The sequence below is a fragment of the Podarcis gaigeae genome, assembly GCF_964106915.1.
Source record: "Podarcis gaigeae genome assembly, chromosome: 16".
Classification (NCBI taxonomy): domain Eukaryota; kingdom Metazoa; phylum Chordata; class Lepidosauria; order Squamata; family Lacertidae; genus Podarcis; species Podarcis gaigeae.
The window spans coordinates 3,578,979-3,597,492 of record NC_139693.1 but is presented as its reverse complement, the minus strand read 5'-3'; the positions used below and the strand labels follow the sequence as shown (position 1 = coordinate 3,597,492).

The following is an 18,514-nucleotide window of genomic DNA, read 5'->3' as shown; positions in this document are numbered from 1 at the left end:
AGACTGATGCGTTTGTAGGAAGTGTGTTCAAATGTAGCCAGTGCTAGTGATATTCTCAAGGCCATTTTGTGATAGACAGCCTTCCAAATTCAAAGTTTTAAGTTTCTTGGCTACCACAAAGGCTCACAAATTTCACTTTTGCTGTCCTGCCCTTTAATCTCCATGCTACAGGAATGTAGTTCAAAAGTACATTAGCATCTGCAAATACGTTTGCTGGTACAGCAAACCCACAACCTACACACATTTAACTTGTGCGCACTCAGTTTTATACACGGCAAAAAATAAAAAGTGGATGGGCATCTGAGAAAAAAGACTTGGGCAATCCCACCCACTGTTGAACCCAGTTTGCTTTGACTTTAAGTAATTTTTGGCTTCAGGCGCAATCTCTGGAATGTAACCCCTGCACAAGTTGCGGGCTTACTGCACAAAAATTGGTATGGGCAGCAACTTCAGACATTTCCAGTACGTGCACACACACCTCCCTCCTTCCATGCAAACAGAAGATGACATCACAGTTCAGCAGACACATCCCAGCCAGGAAGAAACAACTGAAGGCACGAAGCAGGACTGTGAGGGGTGTGGCCTATTGGGAGAGGGCGTGGCCTGCAGGAGGGTCTCGGAATCCAGATAGGGAGGCCGGGAGGGCTGCATTTAGGCTTCCCGCCTGTTTTTAGAATTTATTGTTCTTTTTGGGGAGCATTTGTACCTTGCTCTTCAGCCGAAAAGGTTCTCAGCATGGCTTACATACTATCCATTAAAACAAGGCAGTCTCGGCCACAGCCTTACAAAAAAGCATGACGCACGAGGGAAAAGGGACGGGGAGGGAAAAGGGGGAAAATCAAACTCAGGCACCAATTCTTAAATATCTGCTCTTATAATGACCAAGTCCTGGCACAATTCAGGGGTAGGAGCAGGCGTCTGATGGAGCTGGGGTGCCGGCAAAGCTGTTGGGATGAGCTTCTTCCCATCTCTCCTGCTGAGGCAAAACCAGCTTGGTGCTTGCCCCCCCCCCCCCCGATGTTGTTGGACTACAACTCCCATCATCCTTCATTGTTGACCTTGCTGGCGTTGGGGCTGATGGGAGCTGGAGTCCAAGAACAGGTACAGGGCCTGTCTTTTGCTGCCTCTGGGAAGAGTTTTGGGATGAGCTGAGACCAGGCCAGGTGGGAGGAGGTGCAGTAAACCCTACACCTAAATTTCAACATCCTTGGAGCCCTCTTGAGTTTTAAGACTCTACTTGGCTTTCATTTTCTTCACCTGCTATTTGACTTGGGAGTCCGAGGGTGAGGTTTGTTGCAGCTGAGATAACAGTCGTTCTTGCTCTTGTTCTCCAGGCTCGATTTTGATGACGACGGAGAAGGGAACAGCAAATTTCTCAGGTGAGACGGACTTCCAGTGGCAAGGGGCTTGGGGACTTGTGCTGAGCCAAAGCGAGAGAGGGATCCGTCTTGTGAAAAGGCTCATCAGAAAATAGAAGGGAATGGGACTTGGCTGTGCAAGAGCTGAGGTCAAATTCTTTTCTCTCTGGTATCCCTGATTGGCTGGGATGACTCGTGTCCAGTGCAGGAAGGATCTCCTTCATTTACAGAAGGCTTCGTTTTGCCCTTAGTGATGCCAGTGCATAGCCAAACTTGATAGGCTACATAGTACAGCAATATTGTCGTGTCTAGCAGAAGATCCCTGATGAACATGGCTACGTAGAGCTGCAACGTTATAATATCTTAAGAATGATATGTTTAGGCTGGAATGTGTGTGGAGTCTGGCGACCGAGATAATCAAGGGTCTGGGAACCAAGCCTTAGGAGGGACAATTGAGGGAGTTGGGTATGTTTAGCCTGCAGAAGAGAAAACTGAAGGGTGATAAGATAGCAGTCTTCACATATCTGAAGGTCTGTCAAATGTAAGATGGATTAAACTTATTTGCCACTGCTCCAGAGGGTGGGACCTGAAGCAGTGGGTTCAAGTTACAGGAAAGGAGATTCCAGCAAAACATCTGGAAGAACTTTCTGAGGGTAAGAGCTATCTGACAGTAGAACGGACTCCTTCAGAAAGTGTTGGGCTATCATCCATTGCAGGTTTTTAAACAGAAGTTGGATAGCTTCCTTTAGCAGTGCAGGTGTTTGAACAAGTCGACCCTTGGGGTCCCGTCCAACCCCACACTTCTGTGATTCCATGATCTAGCCTGGGATCCCTGATGAACTAGGCTACGGAGTCCTGCAACACCATCTCATCCCGTATGGGATTCCTGATGAGCTAGGGCTCTGAAACAGTCACTGTTCAAAAGCTTAATCTCTTCAAGCCAGTGTCGTTGTCTGTAGGAGATCCAGGCTAGCAGGTCTTCTGAGCATGTATTTCTTAGCCAGTTAGTTGGTTTCAAAAAAATTATATACCGCTGGGCTGTAAAAACCTCAAAGCAGTTTACAAAAAGGTGAATCAAGAAAAATTCACCACCATACTTTCTTTTCAAAAGAAGGCGACTAAAAGAAAAGGACTGTACAAAGCGCCCATAAGGACCTGAGCTGCTGTATTTGCAGATAAAATATTTGCATATAAAACATTTATATTGCAAATAAAAAAGAATACAGTGGTGCCCCGCAAGACGAATGCCTCGCAAGACGGAAAACCCACAAGACGAAAGGGTTTTCCGTTTGCGAGTTGCTTCGCAAGACGAATTTCCCTATGGGCTTGCTTCCCTATGGGCTAGCGCGTTTCTCCGCTATCCCGGACGGCTTTTGAAGGCAGGCGGGGGGGAGCAAAGACTTTCGCCCCCCGCCGGCCTTCAGAAGAGGTCTTGGACCTCTTCTGAAGGCTGGCGGGGGGCGAAAGTCTTTGCTCCCCCCCGCCTGCCTTCCCGGGGGCTTTAAAATCGCCCCGGGACAGCGGAGAAGTCCGCTGTCCTGGGCGATCTTAAAATGCTGTCCCGGGGTTTTTTAAAATGCTGGGGGTGGGAAGAAAAGCCCTTGTCCCCCCCCCCAAGCCTTCAGAAGAGGTAGGGGGACAGACTGTCCCTGGACCTGGTCTGAAGGCAGTTTCCATAGGAACGCATTGATTGATTTTCAATGCATTCCTATGGGAAACCGTGCTTCGCAAGACGAAAAACTCGCAAGACGAAAAAACTTGCGGAACGAATTAATTTCGTCTTGCGAGGCACCACTGTATTCTTCTTCCAAGAACGGTGACTTGCCAAGACTTGGAATTCTAACGATTGGAATGAAACAGTCTCCCAAGTCTCAGCAGTTGTGGCCCAGGCCGTTGTCCAAAGAGGCACAGTCCGTTCCGTGCTGTTCGAAGCTGCCCTTTTCTCATGTCTTCCTTCTCCCAATTCTTCTCCTAGGTGCGATGATGACCAGCTCCCGAACGACAAGGAGCGGTTTGCTAGGTAAGGCTTCCTCCAGCGCCTCTGCCCTGCAGGAGCCATTGAGGCCCAGGCGCTGTACCATTGTCATTTGCCACTCACCTGAGCTCCAGGTGGCCTTTCATCCATCTCTGCCCTGGCTCGAAGCATCCCATGTAATCCAGCCCTCCTTCCCTCCCTTCTCCCGCCTCCCAATCCCTCCGAAAACTCTGCCTTTGAAACAGCAAAGCAAATAGCCTCTTTCTCAAAATTTGGGGTGCAGGGGGTGGTGGCTGGAGTAATTTTCAGTTTGTTTTTAAGCACGGCTAATTAGAAGAATGCAGCTGCTCTTTCGCGGGGGGGGGGGTGCAGCAGACTGCAAAGCCAGGGTTTTAAAAATTATTATTACTTGTTGTTTTTTTAAATGGCAAAGCTCTCAGAGCAACTTGCTCCAGGGAGGAAAGAGACAGAAGGCAGGCACTGGGTGGGGAAACGGAGGCAGGAATAAGGGGCTGGGGAGAAAGAGAAGGCAAGCACCAGGTGGTAAACTGAGGCAGGGGTGGGATGGGAAGCTGGCAGAAGCTGGGCATAAATAACAGAGGGAGGGAGGGGCCTGATGGGAAAGTGAGACATAAGTTTTTAAAAAAATTAAATCCCGTGGTTTGTTTGGACCTGCCACACTGTCTCAACAGACAGGTCAAGGAGTTGGCTCATATCCGCTTGCCTGAGGTCAGGCTATTCTTTCCGTTGAATTGCCACATACCTGCAGCCATCCAGCGACTTCTTTTTAATCCCTGCACAAACGTCTTAAATTGGAGGGGGGATTTTTCTTCCTGTTCCTCTTCTTCCTCTTCAAAGATAAGCATCTCTGACTCGCTGGCGAGAGAAACTGTTGCCCGCAGTGACTTTTAACACTCGCCTGCCTTGCGCAACCCTGGTTCGAAGTGAGGCCATTTTGCTGTTTAAAGGTCAAAAGCCGATCTTCTTTCTTCTTCCTTTTTTTTTAAAGCTGGGGAGCTCGCCCCCACCATCTGCCTGCCATTATCTTCGGTGCCTGTCAGATGCAGGAAATCTCTCTTAGGGGGCTGAGCGCTGTGAGTCAGCAGGAGGAACCAGTCAGCTTGGGCTCTTTGCCCAGATCCGAACCTAGCCTCAAAATGCTTTCACTGATGATTCTGGCTTGATTCACCAGTTTTCAGCATGGCAAAGAAGTCCTTTGTGGTTTGCCCAGTAAGACCAGGGCATAACCTCCACCTCCTGCATCTGGCCTGGTCCAGGAAGGATGAAAACGGAAGTACAGAACATTGGCAACTTGCACACATTAAACCTGTGCGGTTTCAACCTTGTGTGGTTGAAGGCCGGCCGGGTGAAATCGCGCAAATTAAAAGCACGCAAGGTTCTTCCTGCATGAAAAGAGCTTTTAAGCTCCCTGGCTTGCTTTCTGTGCAAGGCCCTCTCGGTGTGCCAGCTGCAGAAGTGCGAGATTTCGTGAAAACTCAGGATAGGCCCACAAGATTTCGCGAGAGCAAACCAGAGCCGGTGTTCCAAGCAGGCCTTGTCTGGTAAGCAAGGCGAGAGACCGCAAAAGCTCTTTTTGTCCCAGGTTTTCCTGGTGTGGAAAGAGCGTATAAACTCTCTGCCTCGCTTGGCGGGCCAGCCCTTCTCAACACACCAGCTCCAAAAGCCCAGGGGTGCTGGCGCAGGGATGGCTCCAAGGGTTGGAGTATACATGTTACCATGTACGCACAGAACACTTGGAACCGAAGCCCCACGAAAGATGCCATTGTACTATATCATCCTTGTTACTTATTAAGGTGTATCTTCCACCCCACAAGTTAGGCCCGTCCCCCAGTTGCACCATCCATCATGTTGGGATCACTCGGAGGGTTATTTACTCCCGTCTTCAAAATGGGTGCCCTCGTGCAAGGTTGCAATTCATGGGGGATTTCAACACCCGTGGTAACAAGGACTTAGCTCAGGGATCAGCAAACTTTTTCAGCAAGGGGCTGGTCTACTGTCCCTCAGACCTTGTGTGGGGCCAGACTATATTTTGAAAACATATATATGAACGAATTCCTATGCGCCACAAATAACCCAGAGATGCATTTTAAATAAAAGGACACATTCCACTCATGTAAAAACACGCTGATTTCTGGACCGTCCGCAGGCATGATTGAGAAGGCGACTGGGTCGGATCCGGCCCCTGGGCCTTAGTTTGCCTACCCATGACTTAGCTACCTTGCTTAGTACAGAGACGGTCTTTTCCGATGGGGAGGAGTTTTGGATGAATGAACTGAAAGGACTGTAAAAGAAAACTTTTGCTTTTGAAGTGCTTCTTCACACAGCTCAACTATGGCACTTGCTCCTACAGTTGAGGGTCGCCAACTTGGATGCCTTCAAAAGAGGATTAGACAAATTCAAGGAGGAGGAGAGTGCTATCTATGGCTCCTAGCCACAATGGCTATTCTCTGCCTCCACACTGGGAGCCAGCCATGCGTCTGGATAACAGTTGCAGGAAACTGCGGGGGCTGGTGGGGAGCTGCTCTGGTGCCCAAGTCCTGCTGGCGGCCTTCCCACTTGGGCATCGGGTTGGCCAGGATGCTCGACCAAATGGATCACTGGGCCTGATCCAGCAGCCAGGCTCTTCTGGTCTCCCTATGTTCTTCTTCTTATTCATTTTGGTATTATTATTATTTTTAATCCTGCTCCCAGAGTGGCTTACACATTGCTTTTTAACACCTCTTCATTTTCATCTCTCTTTATCGTTTCTGTTAAATATTTTTGATTTTGTAATGTAAAAAGTATAACTTTTTAAAAAAAAAGATTTAACAATCCTTTTTTTTTAAAAAAAGACAAAAACTGAGTGGGAGGGAGGAGGAAAAATACAGGCTTGGGTTCAGGTTCTTCGTAGCAAGTTGATTACTAGCCGAGATGCAGTGGGAAGCAAAAGAGGTTACTGGCGCCCAATGCAATATCCCTGCCTCCCTTTGTAGCTCTTTGCCTGCTGGGGAAGGCTCCTTGCAAGATTTCTGCTTCTCAGTTCTGGAGGATTGCTTAGATTTTGAGAAGGGGTGGAGATTTCTCTGTTTCCTCCTCCTCCTGACTTGCAAAAACCGCTCTGCTGGATTTGCATCAAGTCGTTTGGGGGTGGCGGTGGAGGGGCGTTTCTTTTAAAGCTGCAACCCAGGTTTCCTTCCCCCGCCAAATCTGGCTTCAAACCCAGTTTTTTTAAGATTTGAAAGTGGGAAGTGGCAGGGCTTAAAAGGCAGCCTGGATGCTACCACGGCTGTTTTAATTGGATAATTATTTGGGGAAGGTCTGCAGCTTCAGTGGCAGAACACCTGCTTTGCCTGCAGAAGGCCCCAGCATCTCCCGAGGTAGGGAGAGGGAAATATCCTGGTCTGAGACCTGGAGAATCAGGGTGAACAATGATTGGTATAAGGCAGCTTCCTACGTTTCTATTTTTAGCTGGTCCTTCAGAACCATGAGGACTAGAATCTTAGCTCAATAGTAGAGCACCTGCTTTGCATTCAGAAGGTCCCAGGTTCAGTCCCCACTGGGGTCATCTTGGAAAGATTCGCTGCCTAAAACCCTGGAAAGCCACTGCCAGCCAGTGTGAACAGTACTGAACTAGACAGACCAGTATGAGGAACATTCCTGGCCTTTCCTGTGGTTTGGTTTCCAATATTCCCCCAGGCGATTTGGACAGTGCTGAAGGGTCTGGCATTCCTTTGGCAGCGTGGATATTTCATGTGGCTCGGTAACCTTCCTTGGATGAACACTTTTAGGCTACTTGTTTTTAACACATCCTTTATTGTCCGACTATATTTTGTATTTTGTGACATTCGCAAGTTGCTTCAGGACTCCTTTGGAAAGAGACAGTCATTTTAAAAACTAACAGGAGGCAGTGGTTGAACCAGTTCCACCACAGGTTAAGAATTAAAAGCCTCAGGATTTTTTCCCCTTTTTAAGTCTTCATGCAGTGCTGCAAAACCGTAACTAATAGCCAATCAGTTTCCCCACTGAGAACTTCCCATTCCGTAATATTATTATTATTCATCATATAAGTATCCCACCCTTCCTTTTTGGGGATTTGGGAATGGCGTTCATGAAAGCTTGCCTTTGCACTTCTCAACCCACATGGCTGTGTCTTGGTCAGCAGCAAGGCGCTCTGCACGCTCTCAGAGGCCCTCTGCCTCTCATGCCTTGGCATGTTGCAAGGGACTTACAGCTCCCCTAGTATTAGAACCAAGCCCTGGGGCTTACATTCTAGTGAGCTGCTCCAGCCTGTGGAACTGGCAGTGTTCCAGGTGCCACGTAAATATTTGCTCCACTCTTTTGGTATGGCAGCCCCCACACTTTGGAACTCCCTGCCTATTGATGCATCAGGCTGGCGCCTTTACTGTACTGTTCTTGATGTCTGGTAGAAACATTTTTGTTTAGGCAAAGCCTCTCCAAGTACATAGACTTCTGTGTGTTTTACTCTGGGTTTTAGTTTAGCGCACACACACAGGTTTTACCCTCTGATGCTTTGTTTTATTCTTTTTGTAACATGCTTTGAGGTTGAGGTTTAGTATTGTTTGTTTTACAATAATGCTCTCTGTATATATAGTGAAATAAAAATAAATAAATATATACATACATAGTGTCCTTTGTGGGGTCCTGCTGTGCCACCTGACTCGTCCTTCACTTGCTCCACACTATACTCTGGCCAGACTTTCTCCTCTTCTCTCACCTCGTTTTTTCTCTCTCCACCCTCATCCATGTCTCTAACACGGTTTGTATGCCCCTCTGGGCGGAGACCTTTTCCTCTCACACAGGGCATATAGCACCCAGCCTGCAGCTGGTTCCAGAATGCCAACAAAGTCATTACACACACACACACCTTCCGCTTCTTATTGCAGATAAATTGGGTCTCCTGTTCCATTCCCTTCCCCCACCCTCCTTTCTTTTATTCCCCGTTACTTTAAAATACATTTTTTTCCTCCCCAGTTTTAGCTTAGCTCACCCCTTTTATTTCCAGGTCTGATGATGAGCAGAGCTCAGCGGATAAGGAAAGACTGGCCAGGTAGGAGAATGGAGATTTGGTTGTGTGTGTTTTTTATTTAAGCATGGCAAAGCAGAGCTCCTTCTCCTCCTCCTCCTCTTTTCCTCCTCTGTGACACCCCTCCCCGTCCGCCTCCTCTTAATAGTCTCCCTGCCCTCACCTCCTTCCTTCCTTAAATCGAGGTCTTGAACCCAAACACGAGACTTACCTGAAAAATCAGCACCTTTCCTGGTTTGGTTTGATGAACGGCATGTTTGGCTCTTTCAGAAGCAGGGTGGGTTGCAAAATAAGGGCAAGGGGCTCAGCAGCAGCATTCAAATGAACCCGGGTTCATTTCCCAGTTCCAGGTGGAGCTGCAAATGTTTCATGCCTGAAACCTTGGAGAACTTCAGCAGGTCAGTGTAGACAAGGCAGAGCAAGGGTCTGGCTTTGTAGAAACACTTCGTTCAGAGCCATGAGGACTGGATTCTTACTTTATTTTAGGGTAAGGGCTATAGCTGAGTTTCAGGTTACCTGCTTTGCATGCAGAAGATCCCCGGTATCTCCAAGTAGGACCAGGAATGGCCTCTGAGTCTGAAATCTTGAGATGCTGCTGCCAGTCAGTGCTGACGATACTGAGCTGGATGGACCAGTGGGCTGACTCTGTGTAAGGCAGCTGTCTTTGTTCCTGCTCTACTGGCTTATGACGAAGCCGGCCTTTGTGAGGGGGGTCGGCAGCTGGCATTGCTTATGCCTCATCTGGCTGCCCGATCAACAGGGGGACTTGATGGCAGGCTGGTTTGTTAATGGGGCGACCAAAAGGACCTTGGCTGCCACTCTTTGGCCGAGGTGGTCCTCTGTCAAAACTGGGAGGCAGTTATAGACCTGAGTTGGAAGGGACCCCGAGGGTCATCCAGTCCAACCTGCTGCAATGCAGGAATCTCAGCTAAAGCATCCATGAAAGATGGCCACCCAACCTCTGCTTAAACACCTCCAAGGAAGGAGAGCCCATCACTTCTAGTGGGAGTCTGTTCCACTGTCGAACAGCTCTTACTGTCAGAAAGTTCTTCCTGATGTTTCGTCGGACTCTCCTTTCTTTGTAACCTGAAGCCATTGCCCCCCAGAGCAGGAGAAAACAAGCTTGTTCCTTCTTCCACATGACAGCTCTTGAGATATTTGAAGATGCCCAGCATATCTCCTCTCAGGCTCCTCTTACCGCCAGTCCAAAGCCGCCGGCCCCTTGATTGCAATGCTTGGGGTGGGTGGGAGAGAGAGACATTTAACCTACATTAACAACAGCGCCACAGGTAGCAGCGGCAAGCACTTTTAGAATCCTTTTTCTTTTTTGCAGCTTAATCTTGACTTTGGTGCTTGAGGTGGCACCTGAGCCTGCTGAGCGTGTTGAGACTCTCTCCCTGCATCTATGTGGAAACCTTTAAATTTATTTATTGGTACCGTGCCCTTTCAGTAGAACTTGTGGGGTTTCTGTTGGGGCGTCTGGTTGGCTGCTGTGAGAATCGGACGCTGGACTAGGTGGGACCCCCTTGGTCTGATCCAGCAGCCAGGCTCTTCTGGAACCTCCAGGTCCAGGGGCAGTCTATCTCGCTTCCAGGGGCATTTGGCGGCTGTGCAGATAGGATGCTGGACAAGACAGGCCTCCACTTTTGCGAGAATCTACAGCTGGACTCTTTTCTTTTACTTCCAAATTGCCCGCAACATAGAAGAGCAAAGTCCCACCCGATGCATTGTTGAAGTCTTTCTTCAGGAGTTGGGGGAAGGCTTTCAGATGGTTTTGCTGTGGGGTAGAGTCATAGGGATGGAGCAATAGATCCAGCAGATAGCAAGCACAGAGGCTTGGCCCAAGTAAGATGATAATCCTGAACATAACTGAGAGCTAAAGATTTCTCATGTCCAAACTGTAGCAGAAAGCGAGTTGGAATATTGGGAGTATAGAACCCAAGGCAGGTAGAGAGAGAACAGCAACAGTTTCTGCAAGGTTGTTTTTCTGTAGCGTGTGTGTCTGTGTTACAGCATTTCAGGACAATAAAGAAGGTCTAGAGAAAAGCATCTCCTCCAGGTGTCCTCCAGGTGTCCTTGAACTCCCAATGCGCGTCAGTCCCTGCCAGGCTGGCCCAGCGGTCAGGGTTGATGATGACATTGCTGGGAGTTGTAGTTCAACAGTTGCCTTGGAGAGCCACCCCATTCCCTGGGCCGAAGAAGCCTCCTGGGACTGCAGCCGTCTCCCTCCCCCTTATGTCAGGTGGGGGGGGGAATCTCTGGCCCTCTGGATTATGCTGGACTGCAACTCCCATCATCATCATGCCTGGCCATTGGCCATGCTTGCTGATGGGAGCTGTAGTTCAGCAACAGACTGGGAGCCATTGCGGTGCAGTGGTCCGTGTTGGAGTAGGACCTTGTAGAGACCTAGGACCTTGTAGAGACCACTTAGCCACGAAGTAACCGTAGGCCAATCGCTGCCTCTCTCAGCCTCACCTACCTCACAAGGGGGGGGGGGGAGAGCCATGTACTGTGAGCTCCTTGGGGGAAAGGAGGTGGGATCTAAGTGTAATCAATCAATCAATCAATCAGCAATAAATAAACAGCTGGAGGGCCAAAGGTTTCGCCACACCTGGTTTGGGGGGAGGAGAAAGCTCTTGAGGATCTGAAGGATTTCTTGTCAGGTGTCAAGATTCTCAGCTTTTTGTGGGCGCCCAATTCATCCAAAGCCAAGATCTCCCATGGTTACTCTGAGTCACACTAGTGCCAGCCCCCCCCCCAACTTCTTGTGCAGAGAAGGGATATAGGGGGGGAGCACTGGCGAGGAGTTCTGCAGAGAAGCCCGTAAGTCTGCTCTGTGGAAAAGTTGCTCCCTTTTTTCGCTTCACTTGGTACCTTTGTGTGTTTGTACTGGGAAGCACGAGATCCCAGCCAAAGGTTCCCAAAAATTAGCTGTCAAGATGGACAATTCCAAGCCTACTTTTTTTCCATTAAAGAAAAAAAATACTTGTTCCGTCTTCACTCCACCATCCATCCAGTTCCATCTCCCATTCCACGCTTGCCACACATCAGACTCATTCCGTTGCCTCTAACCCGGTTTCTTTTTTCCTTGTAGGAAGCCCAGTGTAATCTTTTTTTCGGAGGGGAGGAGTGTTGGAAGGGAGGGTGGCTTTCACAGTCCGACCTGCGAACGTTTCCTTTAAAGTGGCCTGTTACATCCTTACCACGCCTGAGGGCCTGGTTTGCACGTAACAATAACTGTGGTTTGCTTAATCACAGGTTGATTATGCATTGCCCCAACAAACCGTGGTTTGCTTCTCCAAAGCTCAGCTTGTTTCTCAGCTACTGAGATCCAGAGGCAGCCTGTCTCAGTGCTTAGGGGCTTTTGGCCACCGTGAGAGCAGGGTGCCAGACCACATGGGGCCCCTGTGGCCTGATCCGGCTACAGGGCTCTTTTCATGCTCTCAACTGCTGTGCCCTGTGAGCATCCCAAAGGCACCTAACTGGCTGCCAGTTTCCGGAAGCAGAACCCAGCGCCCGATGGTCCTTTTGGCTCCAAGTGCAGTCGAGCTGCTTCTATGGTTGTTCCTGTTTTGAAGCGGCTGGAAGTTTCTCTTGCACCTTTCCTGTTGCATGTCCAGCATGAGAGTTTTGCAGCCTCTAACCACGATTCCTGGCCCCGCATCCATTCCTTTCCTCCTCCTCCTCCTCCTCCTCCTCCTCCCCCTCCTCCTCTCGTGCGACCGTGCGCAGGGTTGGCCACTGGAGCCTTGTGAACTAACCGGCCTGCCTCCTTTCACCCTCCCGCCAACCTGCAGGGAGAACCACAGCGAGATTGAGCGCCGCCGAAGGAACAAGATGACGGCCTACATAACGGAGCTGTCAGACATGGTCCCCACCTGCAGCGCCCTGGCCCGCAAGCCGGACAAGCTCACCATCCTGCGCATGGCCGTCTCGCACATGAAGTCCCTGCGGGGCACCGGGAACACCTCCACTGACGGCACCTACAAGCCTTCCTTCCTCACTGACCAGGTACAGGCTGTTAGATTTCTGTTTATGCCACTGTGCAGTTTTTGGAGTCACAAGACTCTGTTTACATTCCAGACTGTTGGAAGTCAAACGGGAGACGGATGTTGTTGGTTTCCTGTTTCTTTGTCTCAGTTGGTTCACTGACTCTCACAGAGGATGTATATTCTTTTCTGTCTGCGTAGTTAGAAATAACACGTAGCAATGTAGCTTATATTTCTCGTCCTTCTGCTGCCCGGATACTCTGCGTAATGAGGGAACGTGCTTGAAGCCTCATCAAAGGCTTAGGTCATTAATCACAGTCGGAGGAACGTCGGAGGAGGAGTAGGTCGGCCGTACAGAATTCCGACACAGGCGTCTGTCTATCCCCACTTAACGCGGGGGTTACGTACAGGGCCTCCGTGTGCGTAAGTAGGGAGCACCCTTTAAACGCCCTCGGTGCCGTGCTTTCTCCAACCCAGAGCAAAAATACTGGATCCAAAAATATCCATAACTAGAACTAAAGTTCTGGGGCCTCCAGGAGGCTGGAGGATGTGTAAATAAAAGTGGCAGCAACTGCTGCTGCTGCTGCAGCTGTTAGGCAGAGAGGCTGAGCAGCCTAAACAAATCCCTGCTATGCCTCTGGTGCCTTCGGGGCTTCCTCCGCCCTCCCTGACGTCCTCTTCGGGCTCTCCTTGTGTGCCACAAGGACTTTCCGGCTCGCTCCCACTATTTCCGGGTTTGAATTGAATTGGATTTCCCCCCCCGTGTATGTTTGGTCACATGAGAGTCGAGCATCCTGGACCGCTGGTCCTGCTACCTAGGGATGATGGGAGCTGTAATCCAACAACGGTTGGGGACCCAAGTTTGAGAAACGCCAGTGAGGGTGTCGGACTAGGACCTGGGAGAGCAGGGTTCGAATCCCCACTCAGCCAGGAAGCTCACTGTGGGGGGCCTCGGTTGGGCCAGTCACTGCCTCTCCCAGCCTCACCTCCCTCGCAGGGTTGTTGCAATGATAAAGTGGAGGAAGAGGAAAACTGTGTTTGCCACCTTGAGGTCCTTGGAAGAAAGGCGGAGTACAATTGTAATAAATGATTTTCCACGTAAGGCTGGGAGAGACTCGCTCTCTCAATCCCCAGAGACCCCCTGGGGGCAAAGTAGCTCCCAGTGTTCCTATTCAGAGTCATGAGGACTAGAATCTTGAGTTTATTTTTCGGGAGCCATGCCTCGGGGGTAGAGCACAGGCTTTGCATGCAAAAGGTCTCAGATCCAATTGCTGGCATCTCCAGGTAGGGATGGGAATGCCTGCTGCCAGTCAGTGTGAACACTACTAAGCTTAATGCTCTGCCATCTCTCTCTCTCTCTCTCTGCAGGAGCTTAAACACTTGATTCTGGAGGCAGCCGACGGGTTCCTCTTCATCGTGTCCTGCGAGACGGGCCGGGTGGTCTACGTCTCCGACTCCGTGACACCCGTCCTGAACCAGCCCCAGTCCCAGTGGTTCGGCAGCACCCTCTACGACCAGGTGCACCCCGACGATGTGGACAAGCTGCGGGAACAGCTCTCCACGTCAGAAAACGCCCTCACGGGTGAGCTCGGCTGTCCTGCCACCACCATCCCAGTCACCGCATGTCCTGTAACGTCCTGCTGAGATCCTGTTGACATTTCATAACCGTGGATGTCCTGGGATTTATTCTTCGCCTTGCTTTTTAGCGCAGGACTGCCCCCTGTTCCGCTCAGAATGGCAACAATGCTTGCCAACCTTGGGGAAGCAGAACCCAATACCACTTGCTGAAAACCACAAGAGGGCAGAGTTGCTCTTGAACTCAAGTCCCGCTTGCAAGTTTCCCACAGGCACCTGGTTCGCCACTGTGAGAACAGGATGCTGGACTGGACGGGCTGTTGGCCTGATCCAGCTCTTCAGATATTCCTATTGAACCTCCAGGTCCTGAGGCAATCTATCTAGATTCCTGGGTGGTTTGGGTCATTTGACCGTTGTGAGAACAGGATGCTGGACTAGATGGGCCCCCTGTGCTGGGCCCGGGGGTAACCCTTGAAACACAGTCCAGGACCAGTCCAGAATCCAAAGGTTCTGCTGGGAGTCAGTCCGGCAGGGCCAAGGCAGGACACAAGGCAGGAAACAAGGCAAGGACAGGCACAGGAACTCAGGCAGAGTCTAACATACAGCAGTGTTGCTCCCGCAACCTGGGACGGGGTCCAGCAGCCTTTTATCTCTGTCAGGGTAACGGCCAGTCCTGATCCCCCGGCAACTCACCTCCATGGTTTTGCCCAGAGGCGAGCACTCCTCCTGCGAGTACTCAGGTCTCTCCTTCTCTCAGACCTCAGTTTCTGCAGCTCGGGAGACGTCGGTGGGTTACTAGACCCAGAGGCTGCCTCAGCCTCTCCTGACCCAACCGGTAGTGGAGCAGCTGTAAGTGATGGCCCAGCTGGAGGCAACGAGGGAATCCCCGAATCTGGAGCCAGGGCAGGCTCAGGCCCCTGACTCGACCCAGCTGGTGCTTGTTGCAGGGGAACCTGTGCAGACTGGGGCTCTTCAGAATCAGGCCCCAGACTTGGTTCAGGTGCTGCCTGAGGCAAAGGATCCGGTGCGGACTGAGACTCCTCTGGTTCTGAGTCCGAGCCCGAGTCACAGGCCATCACACCCCCTTTGGTCCTAATCCAGCAGGGCTCTTCTGAGGTTTTTACGTTGCAGAATACTGCTGTTAGGGGCTGGCAAAGTGCTGGTGAGGGTGCATTGGGGGGAAGAGGGCTGGAGTCTAACTTGGGAGAGGCAGTCGATGATCTGGGGGGACCTGTGTCAGCCAGGAGGCAAGAGTTGGAGGCAGGGGAATCTCCAGAGATGGAGGGTGGAGCACAGAATGGGTCGGAAGAAGAGGAGGAGGAGGAGGCAGGTCAGGCAAGTGAAGAGCCCAGTGCTTCCCTATTCTCCCCCGAACCACTGTCTCCCAGAACCAGGAGGGAATTGAAAAGGGAGGAGCAGGGGAAGTTTCCACGCAGGCATAATCTCCAGCTGTGTGCGCACAGCCCTTCGGGAGCAGGTACAGTGGTGCCTCACAAGACGAAAAGAATCCGTTCCGTGAGTCTCTTCGTCTTGCGGTTTTTTTGTCTTGCGAAGCAAGCCCATTAGCGGCTTAGCGGATTAGCTGATAAGCTGATAAGCGGCTTAGCGGATCAGCTGATAAGCGGCTTAGCGGCTTAGAAAAAGGGGGGGAAGGGGGGGGAAACCGCAGGAACTCGCAATACATTTTCTTGCGAAGCAAGCCCATAGGAAATTCGTTTTGCGAAGCGCCTCCAAAACGGAAAACCCTTTCGTCTAGCGGGTTTTCCGTCTTGCGGGGCACCACTGTACATAAATTGGAGAGGAAGTGATTCCCTGTTGCTGCAACTGCTCCATAGAGCGCAAACCAGAGAAGGCTAGTGCATGGTTACAGGAAGCCATAGAAGCTACTCTAAGTGTCCACTTTTGACAGTCAATTCTTAACTGTCTGCCATGTGCATTCCTTTTGCTGGGGAGTGCAAAAAAACCCCAACAACAACCTTGAAAGGTAGGTTTCTCCTGAGCAGAACTGCCCTTGCATTTTTGACTGTGACAATGACGATTTCCTGTTTCCCAGGTCGCATCCTGGACCTGAAGACGGGGACCGTCAAGAAGGAAGGGCAGCAATCCATGCGGATGTGCATGGGATCCCGGCGGTCTTTCATTTGTCGGATGAGGTAGGACGGGGCTCCTAGGTTCCGCGTACAAAACCCACATGTCGTTTCTGCGTGAGCTGGGCGTAAATAAGGACTGCAAACAAGGAGAAGTGTCACGGCCTGCTTGGGATGCAGTGCCAGAGCATGATTTGTCAAAACATGAGCCCAGGATCGCTTGAAGCTATCTTATACTGAGTTAGACCCTTGGTCCATCTAGACCAGTGCTGTCTACACTGACAGGCAGAGGCTCTCCAGGGTTCAGGAAGGGGACATTCCCATCCCCTATGTAGAGGATTGAGGCTGGCACTGAGTATGGTTCTGGTTGTCTGACCATGTTAATGGTTATTATAGAGCTGGAAAAAGGGGTTAGGGAAGGGCAAAGAATGAAAGGATCCAGAATGCTGCAGAGGCTGTAGTAACTCCTCTAGCAGAATCTATGGCTTTTTAGTTTAGGGAAAAGTGAGAGGGACAGGCTAAGAGGCCTTGGTGCGATGCAACAGTACGCTATGGTGCTTTGGAAGTGTATTGTAGCTACTGTATTTACTCGAGTCTAATGTGCCATCAAATCTAATGCGCGCTTCAATTTTCAGAACTGTGAAACCCAAAAAAAGTATTTGCCGGCAAATGTAAATGTGCCGTCAAATCTAATGCGCGCCTTAATTTTCACAGCGTAATTTGGCCAAAAAAGGTGAGCATTAGATTCAAGTAAATACGGTAATAAAATCATTGTTGAACCTTCAGAAAAGGAGACGTTGTTCAAGGCCATGTTTCTGTTAAGAAATGTGCCAAGCAACGTAGTGTATTAAGAATTTACTTCTACACCACTTGTTCATAGCCAGGTCAGGGAACAAACCTTTCAATAAAAATGCAACCCTGAGAAAATCCAAGCAAAGCTTCCAATAGGGACCCGGTTTATGTAGAAAATCTATTGCGCAGAAGGGCAGCCCCACTAACCACTTGTTCAGCGAACTGCCAAATCTGTATATCACTAGTATTATTTTTTTAAAAAAGTCTCTTGCTATAAAATATAAATGGATTGGGGAGATTTTGAAACAAGTGTTAATTCACACACTTGACGCTGCTGTGTGGGTGAGGAGGAAGGAGAGAGTATTATTAATATTCAGTTCATCAGTTGCCTGATCTATAGCAGTCTCCAGGTGACTTACAGCAAATTTAAAAACATACAGGGGTAAATATGTTCCGGGCAGGGCAGGGCTGGGGGTTCCTGCTCCAGGTTTCTCCCCTTCAGCCTTAGAAGTCCCCAGAAATTGATGGCAACTGCATTGTTTTTGAATAAAAGTTTCTGGCAACCACAGGAGGGGAGAGGGCTCTTGTCCTCAATTCCTGCTTGTGGGGTTCCCAGAGTGGGGTTCAGCCACTGCGAGAACAGGACGCTGGACTAGATGGGCCCCTGGCCTGATCCAGTAGACTCTTAGCTTCATGACCAGAAGCCGCCACAGCATGGCTTTTGGGAGTGCTCCCTGGCCAGGCGGCATGGAAGCAAATCTGTGTAGTTCTGCCACAAGGAAGCAGGCAAAGGGCTATGGGCCAGCTTGGTCCCTAAGCGAAGATACCAACGTCTTGCAGGGGGCGAGAGGAACCAGAATCTTTGGGTGAAAGTGGAAGTAACGTGAGTTTGTTTCTGTCCTTCGCTCCACAGATGCGGCAATGCCACGGTGGATCCAGTCTCCATGAACCGCCTCAGCTTTATGAGAAACAGGACCCGGTAAAACTGGTTGTTCAGGGAGCCAGGGCTTGGTTGGCTGATAAAGGGTAGTGAGCAGCCCGATATTAGCTTCATGTGGCAAAACGGAGTATTCAAACTCTGATCTTCCAGGTCATAGCCTGATACTCTAACCACTATACCACCGCTGCCTCTCACATTTGTTTAATCAATGCAGGGGGTAGAGCTGAGGTTTTCATTGGCAGGTTGCTTTGCTGAGAGTTCAGGTGGACTCTCATTCCCCCCGCCGCGCACCCCAGTAAGATCAGCAAATGCAGCCCTGGCAACATATTTCTCTCTGTTCCCTCCTTCCAGGAATGGGTTGGGTGCCGTGAAGGATGGCGAGCCTCATTTTGTCGTGGTCCACTGCACAGGCTACATCAAAGCCTGGCCACCGGCAGGTAACCTCACCTGAATGTCTCATTCTGGAAGACCCCCTTTTTGATGTTTCTGCTAATTCGTTCATTTATTTCCTGTTACTTTGAAGTCCTGTTCTTCTAAAAATAAAGTGTTACAGGGTTTTTATCAGGAGGGCGGGAAGTCTGGATGATGTTCATGGGTCCCTTCCAGGCCTGTGATCTTGTATCCAGTGGGTTTAGAGTCTAGTAGAAGAGGCCACTGAACTGCTCAGACAAGTTTCTTCACAAGATTCCAGCTTTAGCTGGCCGCTGAAGTACTGCCATTTACATGTCTAAAGAGCGGGCTTGGTTGCCGTAGA

The 18,514-nt window shown here is 50.1% G+C and overlaps 1 protein-coding gene and 1 long non-coding RNA gene across 5 annotated transcripts in view; one reads left to right on the top strand and one right to left on the bottom strand.

Annotated features, from left to right (window-relative positions):
• ARNT (aryl hydrocarbon receptor nuclear translocator) overlaps positions 1-18,514 on the top strand; it is a 38,920-nt gene that overhangs the window by 6,304 nt on the left and 14,102 nt on the right. For 2 of the 4 annotated variants that reach the window (XM_083715647.1, XM_083715646.1), the window contains exons 3-10: positions 1,335-1,379; positions 3,334-3,378; positions 8,357-8,401; positions 12,175-12,388; positions 13,735-13,948; positions 15,995-16,094; positions 17,734-17,799; positions 18,112-18,197. In XM_083715647.1, coding sequence (XP_083571773.1) covers positions 1,335-1,379; positions 3,334-3,378; positions 8,357-8,401; positions 12,175-12,388; positions 13,735-13,948; positions 15,995-16,094; positions 17,734-17,799; positions 18,112-18,197 — 815 coding nt within the window. The remainder of the gene's footprint in view (positions 1-1,334; positions 1,380-3,333; positions 3,379-8,356; positions 8,402-12,174; positions 12,389-13,734; positions 13,949-15,994; positions 16,095-17,733; positions 17,800-18,111; positions 18,198-18,514) is intronic. The other 2 variants (XM_083715649.1, XM_083715648.1) reach the window with 1 other exon arrangement.
• On the bottom strand, positions 7,848-12,221 carry LOC310833544. Its single transcript, XR_014558772.1, has 2 exons — positions 12,101-12,221; positions 7,848-12,070 (listed from the first exon to the last, which is right to left on the bottom strand). It is a non-coding gene; the product is annotated as an uncharacterized lncRNA (long non-coding RNA).